This window comes from Anguilla rostrata, chromosome 2 (assembly GCF_018555375.3).
Source record: "Anguilla rostrata isolate EN2019 chromosome 2, ASM1855537v3, whole genome shotgun sequence".
Classification (NCBI taxonomy): domain Eukaryota; kingdom Metazoa; phylum Chordata; class Actinopteri; order Anguilliformes; family Anguillidae; genus Anguilla; species Anguilla rostrata.
Window position 1 is genome coordinate 67,566,198 of NC_057934.1, and position 12,691 is coordinate 67,578,888.

A 12,691-nucleotide genomic window follows, 5' to 3' on the forward strand; every position below is an offset into this window, starting at 1 on the left:
TCCATGTTTAAGACTAAAAGTATGTGCAATAGAGGGGCAAATCCCATTTAAAATGCACTCATGAGTGATTGAAATGGCTGAACTTTTTTGTAACATTGAAGTGCCTTACCCTGCTCAGGTCAATTAGGCACTGGCACTGATTTTACAATACAGTCACATTAATGTGGGAGCAGAGCAGAGCCACTGCAGAATAGGGGGTCAAAGAGCATTTTGTTAACGGCGTGTTAACTGACATGCACGAAAAGGGTTAACAATTACAATTATCTAAAAAAACTCCACAGAATAAAGGACACGCTCAACACTGGCTACCACTACTGAATAACCTCTTATGAAATTATTTAATGATTAAAATTTTCAGCCGACTTCCCATCTTTGAACACTACTCATTATTAGTCTGAATAAGAAGCTGAGGTCAAATAAATGGCAAATCACCAAGAAGTAAATGTAAAGGCTTGAAGCTGCTTACATCATGTTCCAAAGGACAGCCGCTATAACCTTCCCAATGTAACATTAGCGATTTTATGATGATAGAGCTCAATAGAAAATACAGTAATAGGCACTGAAAGTGATTTTTATTCAGTGCATTCATCAGATTCATTGACCTGCACAAGAGTCTGGAGGACTTAAAATAGGACTTAAAGTGGAACTTCACTGACAGTGATTTGGCACGTATATAAATACTTGTATTAAATACTAGGTATTCTAACACTGACAGTCTCACTCTGGAACTGCAAGTTCACATTGTTTTTGAAGCCATGCCTGGCCCACTTGGATGGCCCCTTGTCCTGACCAAGTGGGGTCCACATTGCACCAGCGTCCCACTTTACCACATGCTCTTTTGAAACAGCCTGGAGGGCCAGCGGCCCAGCTGTGCCCGGCACAGGGCCAGAAACAGACCATGACTCGGCATCTGGACCCCTGCACACTCCCGCCCCCTACTCCCGCCCCCTAATCCAGTCTCCTACTCCCATCTCCTACTCCCGTCCACTACTCCTGTCTCCTACTCCTGTCCCCTACTCCCGCCCCCTACTCACGTCCCCTACTCCCGCCCCTACTCCCGTCTCCTACTCCCGTCCCCTACTCCCGTCCCCTACTCCCGCCCCTACTCCCGTCCCCTACTCCCGTCCCCTACTCCCGCCCCCTACTCCCGCCCCCTACTCCCGTCTCCTACTCCCGTCCCCTACTCCCCGTCCCCTACTCCCGTCCCCTACTCCCGCCCCTACTCCCGTCTCCTACTCCCGCCCCTACTCCCCGTCTCCTACTCACGTCCCCTACTCCCGTCTCCTACTCCCGTCCCCTACTCCCGTCTCCTACTCCCGTCCCCTACTCCCGCCCCTACTCGTCTCCTACTCCTGTCCCCTACTCCCGTCTCCTACTCCCGCCCCCTACTCCCGCCCCTACTCCCGTCTCCTACTCCCGCCCCCTACTCCCGTCTCCTACTCACGTCCCCTACTCCGTCTCCTACTCCCGTCCCCTACTCCCGCCCCTACTCGTCTCCTACTCCTGTCCCTACTCCGTCTCCTACTCCCGTCCCTACTCCGTCCCCTACTCCCGCCCCTACTCGTCTCCTACTCCTGTCCCTACTCCCGTCTCCTACTCCGCCCCCTACTCCCGCCCCTACTCCCTCTCCTACTCCGCCCCCTACTCCGTCTCCTACTCACGTCCCTACTCCGTCTCCTACTCCCGTCCCCTACTCCCGCCCCTACTCGTCTCCTACTCCTGTCCCCTACTCCCGTCTCCTACTCCCGTCCCCTACTCCCGTCTCCTACTCCCGTCTCCTACTCCCGTCCCCTACTCCCGCCCCCTACTCGTCTCCTACTCCTGTCCCCTACTCCCGTCTCCTACTCACGTCTCCTACTCCTGTCTCCTACTCTCAACATACTCTAACAGCACTGTACAGTACCCTACTCTCAACATACTCCAACAGCACTGTACTGTACCCTACTCTCAACATAATCCAACAGCACTGTACTGTACCCTACTCTCAACATACTCCAACAGCACTATACTGTACCCTACTCTCAACATACTTTAACCGCACTGTACTGTACCCTACTCTCAACATACTCCAGCAGCAGTAGACTGTACCCTATTTCAACATACTCCAGCAGCACTGGACTGTACCCTACTCTCAACATAATCCAACAGCACTATACTGTACCCTGCTCTCAACATACTTTAACCGCACTGTACTGTACCCTACTCTCAACATACTCCAGCAGCAGTAGACTGTACCCTACTCTCAACATACTCCAGCAGCACTGGACTGTACTCTACTCTCAACATACTGCAACAGCACTGTACAGTACCCTACTCTCAACATAATCCAACAGCACTGTACTGTACCCTACTCTCAACATACTCCAGCAGCAGTAGACTGTACCCTACTCTCAACATACTCCAGCAGCACTGGACTGTACCCTACTCTCAACATACTGCAACAGCATTGTACAGTACCCTACTCTCAACATACTCCAACAGCACTGTACTGTACCCTACTCTCAACATAATCCAACAGCACTGTACTGTACCCTACTCTCAACATAATCCAACAGCACTGTACTGTACCCTACTCTCAACATAATCCAACAGCACTATACTGTACCCTGCTCTCAACATACTTTAACCGCACTGTACTGTACCCTACTCTCAACATACTCCAGCAGCAGTAGACTGTACCCTACTCTCAACATACTCCAACAGCACTGTACTGTACCCTACTCTCAACATAATCCAACAGCACTGTACAGTACCCTACTCTCAACATAATCCAACAGCACTGTACTGTACCCTACTCTCAACATACTCCAACAGCACTGTACTGTACCCTACTCTCAACATACTCTAACAGCACTGTACTGTACCCAACTCTCAACATACTCTAACAGCAACTTATTCTACTCACTCCACAATGTACTGTACCCTACCCTACATACACACTCCATTGTCTCCAACTATGGACACAAACTCTTTATCAGTACTTTACTCATGTACTTTATCCGTCGAAGACTGCAGCAGTTTACCTTCCTGGCCTTTAAAAACGACCCACGACTGTCACTATTAACCCTTGCAAACCCGGCACTCAGGGGACGCCAGTGGGGGGTAATCCAACAGGGCTGACTAATAGCGGCTATCGAGCCGCGCACCGCGGATCTACACGGGGCAAACGTGGCGCGACCGCCAGATGTGTTCGGTCAGGATTAAAACGCAGCGCCCGGTGATTCAGAGACGAGACATGTGGAACCGTGCCTGGCTGGGACGCGAGCCGACCCCTCCTGCAGCTTCCTCACAGAGGACAGGATGCGGTCCAGCTAACCGCCTGGCTGCACAGGCCCTTCAGCCCCAAAAGAAACGAAGGCACGTTACCAAAAGGGCAACAGTGCCTTTTGAAGGTACAATTAAAATCAATAGTCAATAAACCCACGCCAGAACTACTCCCACAGAGCTGTCAATCACCCAACACACACACAACCGCACCAGTTCCTGTCACCTCCACAACGGAACACCAATCTGCACAGAAAATTGCAGAGAAGAAAATCAGGGGAATTGGCAAGAAGAAGGACCAGCTGTAGAGTAACACTTACCAATGATGACTGCCACAGCATAACTAAAGTACGAAGTACATACAGTCTGTGGATTTTTAAAAAAATTTTTAATGAGAGCAAATGGGATGATTTACAAAGGAATTGAAGAACAGAAGTGGACACAAAAAGAAAATCAACATCGCCATCTAGTGGTCATGGCGTGCAACATATAAAAACACAAATGGAAGTTACTGGAAATGCTCGGTACTACTCCACTTTTGTTTTGGGTGAAAAAAAGAAAGGTTGTCTTTCATGAGTATTCTAAAGTATGACGTGAAAGTGACAAACTAGTTCCAACTACACCCAGAATGTTTTCTATTCTGGGTAGTCTTCGGTCTCTTTAGGTGTTGGTCTGTGTTAAGAAGCTGCTTTTCCCACATAGACATCATGGAAAGCAATACCACTCGATTAACTCAAAATTGCTGCAATTTCAGTACAACGGAACCTTCCCAGATGACATTTATACTGATATCTACAAAAACTGCAATAACACGGTTTGAACCATGAGCACACACTCACAATCACACATAAATGCACATCTCACTTGAAACCAAAATGTTTGGTGTAACTTGTTTATTTACGCCAACGAGATGGAAAATGAACATGGTGTGGAGAATGCCCGCCATTTCCTCTTGCGTCTCAGAAGTGAACTTGGTGACTTACAGAGCTGCCACGGCTTATGGAATAAAAATAAACAGAGAGAACGGCTGAAAAAGCAGCACTGTACGGGCCGTCCCCTGGGCTCCAGACTTCTGTCCTTCAACTCAGTGCTTCGTACCGTTTCATAAACAGCGCATCCATCACCACGGAACCAGAAACACAAAACCACTAAGATCTGTTTATCGCTTCCATCTTTCCTCTCCCAATCACAGGAAACTGTCTGACCAACAATAAAAACAAAAACAATCAAATGCTAACCCTCCACTCCCCCCCCCCCCCCCACCCACCCACCCACCCACCCACCCCAAAAACTAAAATGGTTTCCATTCGAAGTGAAATTAAAACGTTTGGGGACAACGAAACAACAGGAAGGACACAAACTTATTCCTCGGCATCGATGAACTGGTCAGCCACGATTTGGGGGGCGAGCTGGACCCACTTGACCGGGGAGACGTGGTGCAGGGCGGGGCTGTAGAGGTCGCGGTCGACACCGCGAGGTTCGGGGTTCAGGGTCGTCCGAAGCATGCCGACGCACAGCGCGTCCTCCGGGTCTGCGGGCGGGAACAGACACAACGCCCGTGGGTGCTTCTCCGAACGACGCGGGCGGAAGAGACCGAACCGGCCACGGAAAGATCAAACGAGCCGCAGACCGACCCTACTGCCGCCACCAAGCAGGGCTTCGCAGAACCCTCCGCCATTTTGGGCACTGGGACCGACTGCGGACTGCACAGCTCTATGGCAGGTCCAAATGGCACAGTGAGAGTCTGACACTGTATGCCAGTATACATTTTTAGGTGAAGCGAAGGATTCTACTGTGTGTGAATTTGTTTTATGTAACGCATACAAATCTGCCAGTGTCGACCTCTTCAAATATTTTTTCTACAAGTAACACACACCACACTCCCCGACAAAATAAAAATTGATTAAACTGTCACACAGCCTAACCTTGGAATCTGAAGAATAGACTTTGTTTTTACTTCTATTTGACTCCTGAAACAATGTTCACTCTCAAAAGGTATGTGCAAAATGCTTTTTTGTGTTACTTTCAACACATTTTATGACAGAGTTACTACTAAAATACACTATGTGTTATACAGGAAGACTTTTAAACACAGACTGTTGACAACACAAAATGTGTTGTCCTTAATTACACATGGAGGTGTGTTACAAATGACACTTTGTTTTTTTTTTAACACACCTGTTCTGAGAGTGTCCATATAGCCTACTCACCATAGACAGAGTCGTATGTCTCCTTGTCCCAATCCTCAGTGGGAGCTGCCTCCTTAATCTCCTTCTCCCAGTCCTCATCTTCCAATGGATGCTGCAATGTGGCCAGGGTCTCTCTGTGTTTCCAACTCAATCTCCTTCTCCGTCTCTTCCTTCGCCTCGGCGGACAGGCAGTACCTGCGCCGCTCTCTGCGGGTTGAGCTTGACATGTTCGGGGCGTCACACGGCACACTCGCCCGTGTCGCTTTCCGTCTCTCTGCTCAACGCCTGTCTGAGCAGAGGAGTAGGTTTCAACTGCAGAACACAGCACAACAGCGTAACATCTCACAGTAGAGAATCTGTGTCACTGGAGGCACTTCGCTTTGCACTGCATAGAAAACGCGCTTGACAGACTAATTCAGGATTAGATCAACAAATGCTGAACAAAATAAAGCACTTGGGGGCAAAATATGTCTCAAATGCGCGAAGGCTTGTTTCTGTCTGAGCCTGGGATGGGTCCTCCACATGAAGCTGGCTCCTAAAGTGTGATACCAGAGGTCTGTGGAGCGACTCGGCTAACCCTGCGTAGCCTATTTTACTCAGATGACTGGAAAACACAGATCGAGGTTATTTAAAACTAAAACACAGCGATAACATTATTTTGAAAAAATAAAAAATAAATTCGCTGCTGCAGGCGATGGCGATAGGCCTACAGCCCAAGTTCAAATCCTGATTATCTACATCTCAACAGGTGGCGAAGTAGCTAGCGCAACAAGGGTGAATTCGTTAGCGTCGGTCAAAGTTCCAAGCAAACAACCAGCTCCTCTCCCGTCAAAAACGTTTGAAAACGACGCCTGACGATAAATAACTTTGCGTGTTGTAGCCTACTTTTTTTTTTTTTTTTTGGTATAACGTGCATATAAACACAGCGAATCGACGAAACCTGTTCATATTTTTTGATGAACCTACTGGATAAACCGGGGTTTTCTTGACTAACGACAGTTCTCCTGAAGCTGTTCTATCAAGTGAAATTCATGTGCCCGGGATTTTTCGAGAATCATTCAATAATATTTACCACAAGTTTACCGACCATTACACCTCCTTCTTCTCCAAGGCCCGGCAACATCGGGTTGTAGCTACCCCCACCGCACAGCAGCCCTGTCCCTGCATTGGAGTTTCTGAGAGCGTGTTCGTAACGTATATTCAAAATGTGTTGTTGGGTTGGTAATTTATTGTGAACTCGTAAATGTGATAATCGTGGATTTGCAATAATAGTGACCAATGAAATTCTGCAACTGGCTGTATAGCTTTAATTTGGTAAATTCATTTAGAGATATTTTTTTCGAGTGGATGCCAATCCGCTAACCAGCTAGTCCTTTAGAGGCCTTACCTTCCTCCTACTACAATTCATGGACGCTAACCACGTCCTCTCTTTTACCAAGCCTGACGTCTCCATGCCACACGGTCCCCCTACAGACAACATTTAGCCTAATAATTCGTTCCAATGAAACGTGGTCAGAACACTACAAAAATGACCTCGAGCGGTATGCCATTATGGAATCGCTTACAGAACGATTTCACGCGCCAGGATTAAACATCAATAGCTGTTCAGCGGCCGTACTGCTTAAACGAAGACAAAAAAGACAAAACATTTTTTTTAAAGTCATGCCAAAGCAAATCATTTTATTTACAGCTGAAGTTTGTACATCACAATTACCTGTAAGAACTGGCGTCAGCCTGTGTGTGTGTTAATATAAAACCACTGCACTGGGTGGTGCAGAGATGTAAATTAGGCCTACTAAAGAAAATCCCGGGATTAAAGAAATAAAGCAATGCTCTGATTTGGGTGACCAGGCAGTATTACCCCCTCTGCCAGTCCTCTCATTGCAATGTCAATGCTCAAATGCCCTGTTCATATTGTGCAATCCCAAGGATAGGCCTACTTTGTGGAACAAGAGCAACGACTGACGCCATTAAAATATATATAATAAATGGGAATCCAGTGTTTTAAGTCATTATGGTGCTCTGACCTGCTACAGTACACTCAAAACTGGAAGGTCACATTTTTCAGAGGGCAAAGCTCATATAAATCTTAACATCTACCAAATAAGGCTGTTATACAATGGGCACGTAACTTGTGGCTGGACGGGAAATGTAATAGAGGAAAAATTATGCATTAAAACTAACAGGATTAGCCACTTTTATCTCAAAAGAGAAGGACAAGACAACTCCCAGCAACAATCATGGTGGCCCAGGATGAAGCACACCAGGACCAACCAACGTGCAGCAGGTTTGGACACGGTGTCTGTCGATGAGAATGGAAAGTCGCCTCTGGCCTCTGGACTAGCATGTCTTGCTTTTGACGTGGGGGAAAGGTAGTAGTGCCTTTGACTAATTTTTTTTAAAAATGGGATAAATGGGCAAAGACAGAAAAATAAGTGAATGGAAACCTGACAAAACAGCAAAAGCAGTCAAATCAAGAAAGACAAATACAAAAAAAAAAAAAAACTGACAAACCAACACTGCAGTCATAAATAAGAGGAAAAGAAAAAAAGTCCCAAAACCATAAAACATATTTAAACCAACAACTTAAAAACGTTGTGCAGTAAAGTTTTCACAGACACATCATCTTCTTACTTTATCTTAAAACTGGTAAAAAATACATTTTTTTCCATATTCTAAAGTGTGATGAGTGGCACATGGATACAAATAGTAACTATTTTCTGTACAAGATTTACAATTTATGAAAAAAAAGAGAAGAAGCTTAGAATACAGTGTATAAAAGCTCTGTGCAGCTGGCCAAAGGGGAGACTGGGGGATGGGGGGGGGGGGGGGGAGTTTGTCGTTTGAGATAAAAAGGCACAAATACCAGAAAGAGAGAGCATGCAAAGAAACTCGTTTTGTGTGCAACAAAGCAAAACAAACAGTTTACAGTAGAAAACTGTAGCCTTTCCCCTAATTACGTGTGTTCAAATACTGCTATGCACATGACTTCTTAAATATCTCTGTAAAGTTGTACCTTTTTTACATTTTTTTTTTTTTTACAACAGCCCCTTTGACAGGAGGGAAATGTGTGGGGATACATTCATTGACATCTACAGTGCACAAACATTATTTCTGGTGCTGCCCAGGGCAGGGCACACATCACACACGGACTCTGTACGACCCAAATGTGATCACCATTGCTTTTATTACATGAATTACTACCCCTGAAACCCTTGGAAGAAATACTGCGTAAAAAGCAGAGATTCCAGTTAATTCCCCACCTTCTTTGTACAGTACTGTACCTTCTTGCCTGATGACATTTTCTTCTCTTGTGAGTCATTACGAGAGTTACACCAAAACACTGTGAACCAAATCGGTTGCACTGCAAATTCTGCTGGAAAAGCATTTAGACCTCAGACCACAGCGCTGCCTTAGCAGTAACAGCCACCAGGGGGAGCTGTGAGTTTGCATTTTGACTAATTCCCAAGTGAAGTTGGCATTGTAATGCTTGCAACATTTTAGCCCTGCATATCTTATAAAGCCTACCATGGTGTTTCTCTTGATGCGCGTGAATCGGATAAGTTGATACTTCACCACAAGACAAATGTTTTTTCCAGACATTCTCCAGGCTGATATCTATGGGTAACTGAGTGAGCATCTAACCCACCCAAAACAGAGAGTATTCAGCATGGCAGGGTATAAAAATCAACTTTAAAATGAGTTTACTTCTCTTCCTGCAGGTGCTAAGCAACACGCTCGCATACAGACTTTACAGGGCTTTACATATACACCACAAAGGCCTTCACTCATCTGGTCATAATTTTATCACTGACCATGTGGACTGACTGGCTCGTTCAGCACCTTCACCAATAAAAAAAAAATCTCTGTGCCCATTTCATCTTTCACTGCCTCTCCCATTTACTATTTATAGATCTGTGAAAAAATAAAGTTTTTAAAATAAATTTTATTTTGTTTACACCCTCGGACTTGGACTATCCGCAAAAATAAACTCTATTTAAATTTCGAAAACCAAATTGTTCAAGCACTGATTTTATGTAAGCGTGTTTACACGCATACAGCGTGTTCCGCAGTGCATATTCACACGCACGTTTCTGAACTTTCACATAAACCGCCCCGCTTTCACGCGATTGCGAGCGACTAAGGATTCTGCCCGTCATGCCCGGCCTTGGCCTTCACTGTGCCAGCTTTAGCGGTGGGTGGGGGGAGCGGCGGGTAGAGCAGCGGAGAGTCAGGGCAGCGAAATGAAGCGCAACCTGTTTGCGGGACAATGGGACGCTTTGTGAAAACGTCGGTCAGCATCTCATTAAAACTCGTCCCCCCTTTAAAACCAACCCTGTGGAACTGCTCAGCTGAACAAAGACCTATGAGCGTGCTGTTCACACTGAATCAGCAACGGAAGTGAAGAGGAGCCTGGCACTGCGTTCCTGCTGCACACAGTCATCACGCTACTGTAGCTGATTTTAAAAAAAAGTCCAGAGCACTGCTACGCAAAGCCTTTGTGCAGCTGCGTTTACACTCAGCTCTCTAAGCTGCTCCACCAAGGGGCCTACTGTCCCCCCCCCCCTTCAACCTTGAGCAAGTCCCCCAGGCACGGGCACCAACACACCTGCTCGTTACACCTCGTCTCTCCCTCCCAGGAGTACCCCAACCTCAGCCCCAACCCCCAGCGTTGTGGTGGCACGCCGTGAGCATCACGTGTCCAAAACAAACCGGGCCCACAACCAGGAAGGGCTTACTCAAAAACACGAGCGTGTAACACGCCGGTTAATCGAAATTTGACGACCGTTCTCGAAAATTACCATCCTCAGTTTGGGGAGCGTTTGCCCCGAGGGAAGCCCTTGCATGCGCCATCGGGCGGGTGCAGCAGCGCTGCGCGTTTTGGACCCGTTGTGAACAGCAGCTCAACAGCGCCCCCCCCAGGCTGTTCTCCCTTACACACGAGAAGCTGAGAAAGCCGAACTGAGGCGCCACGTAGGGTCATGTGGTCCAGGCACATCGCTCAGGTCTAAAAGACTTCAGGATCTCAGAGGCCTCAGTACGCCTCACACAGACTGGCAGTATCCAACCTTCTTATCAAATCCCTTCCAGGCAACATCCTTGAACCCACTGGCCTCCACAATCTGCAGTCACACAGTCACCCCCCCACCCCCCCCACACACACACAGATGCCACTAGGTGCACACGCCGCAAATCATAAACGCATTTCATCATAAACGCCTTATCTGACTCATCATCCACATCCTTTCACCTCAGGTAAAAGAACATTCCATCCTAACCAGGCATGGGGCCTTGGCTCCGGCTGTCTGCGGTGTGGTGCTGCCGCTGTGCAATGGGTCGTCAGCCCTAAATGCAGCACTCCGAGCCCTAACCCTAACCCTAGCACTCCGAGCCTGCTCCCTGCAGCAGCTGTCCTGCACCGCTGCCACCAGCAGCTAACGCACACCCTCACTCGCCACGTCACACATTCTCAAATCGACCTACACGCCATTCCAAAACCTGACCAGCTCCCCCACCGCACCGGCCATCTCCGGGGGCTTCTGTGCGCGGTTTGGCGTTAATTACAGTCACTGTTAACAGGGGGGGGAAGGTGGGGGGGGGGGGTCGACTGTCTATCAGAGGTTCTCTTTCCCTGCGTATGCATTCATACGGTTTACCTCCACATATGTACATACCGCTGCAGTTTTGTGCAACACTGCGCCTGTATACCCACAGCTAGTACTTACGCAAAACTTAAACACTTCCATTTTAAGAACACAAAAAATGACTTCCTCCTTTAATTATGATTATTTTTTAAACTTCAACAGTAGCAATGACAAATATACTCGAAAAATTCGGGGGGGGGCGGGTGAGGGGGGTGGTTGGGGGGAAGTGCAGTGCAATGAACGATATCAACATCTCTTGTGATTCACACATTACTACAGTGAAGTACCAAAACTCCTTTTGTAAACACAGAATGACTTTAGTTCCAGTGGCTGTGATGGTGCAGTGCACACCCCCCGGGCTGTAGGGGGTGCTGTCTGCTCAGTGTGGCTCTTTTTTCCTTTTCCATCAACGGTGATGTCTAGGTCTTGATCTCAAGGATAGAGGGGTTGTGGTCCAGGATGGCCAGGATAATCTTGTCCATGTACTGCCTGAGGCGGAAATTGATCTCTTCCTGTTGCTTCAGGGCCTCCATCAGCTGCACATACGACCGTGACAATTACACAGCATTAGGCATCAGTGCAGTCACACCCCTTGACACAGTACAGTGATAGTGACGAACACAACCACGTAATTATAAAACGCATTAATAATACAGTCCGTAATCACTGACAGGCTATTCACTTTTTGGCTGCAAATCTTAAGTCGCGTCATGCAGCAGATTTCCCCAGGCAGCCCGGCCCAGCCCAGCCCGGCCCAGCCCAGCCCGGCCCAGCCCAGCCCAGCCCAGCCCAGCCCAGCCCAGCCCAGCCCAGCCCAGCCCAGCCCAGCCCAGCCCAGCCCAGCCCAGGCCACCCCAGCTCAAAGCCCAGCCTAGTCCGGCCAGGCCCAGCATGGCCCAGCCCAGCCCACAGCCCAGCCCAGCCCAGCCCAGCCCACAGCCCAGCACGGCCCAGCCCAGCCCAGCCCACAGCCCAGCCCAGCCCAGCCCAGCCCACAGCCCAGCCCAGCCCACAGCCCAGCCCACAGCCCAGCCCAGCCCAGCGACGCCGACCCAGCTCACCTCGTCTCGGGAAGCGCTGTCGATCTCGGCGGCGAGCGACTGGGCTTTCGTCTGCGTGGCGAGGAGGTTCTTGGCCTCGTACAGGCTGAGGCTGAGGATCTGGCCGTTCAGGTCGTCGTTCTGGTCCCGCAGCTTCTGGTTCTCCTGCGCGAGGAGGGGGCGGAGAGAGGCGCGCGTCAATCAAACGAAAGGGGCGGGGCTACAGCGACCCGGGGCCAACCGGGACAGCCTGAAAGGGCCCCCCCTTGCCAAATGTGTGCCGTGATCATCCCTGGATGATCAATTAAATTGATTGATTGATTGATTGATTGAATTCAATCATCCCTGGATGCTCAATTAATGCTCAATCCCTGGATGCTCAATTAAATTGAATGATTGATTGATTGAATTTGATTGATTGATTGAATGCATCTGATAATCATCAGAACAATACAAGATGGCGATCTGGCTTTAACTTCCTTGAGTAACAATCATCAAAACTATCAAGGATAACATTGATTTCCATTGTGGTCTTTAAAGTGTGTGTGGGGGG

The 12,691-nt window shown here is 48.2% G+C and overlaps 1 protein-coding gene across 3 annotated transcripts in view; it reads right to left on the reverse strand.

Moving 5' to 3' along the window:
- Window positions 1-4,142: 4,142 nt before the first annotated feature.
- rab11fip4b (RAB11 family interacting protein 4 (class II) b) overlaps window positions 4,143-12,691 on the reverse strand; it is an 84,146-nt gene continuing 75,597 nt past the window's right edge. For all 3 annotated transcript variants that reach the window (XM_064324238.1, XM_064324240.1, XM_064324241.1), the window contains 4 exons: window positions 12,160-12,303; window positions 6,841-11,634; window positions 5,475-5,742; window positions 4,143-4,795 (listed from right to left, as the gene is read on the reverse strand). In XM_064324238.1, coding sequence (XP_064180308.1) covers window positions 11,518-11,634; window positions 12,160-12,303 — 261 coding nt within the window. In that variant the 3' untranslated portion in view covers window positions 4,143-4,795; window positions 5,475-5,742; window positions 6,841-11,517. The remainder of the gene's footprint in view (window positions 4,796-5,474; window positions 5,743-6,840; window positions 11,635-12,159; window positions 12,304-12,691) is intronic.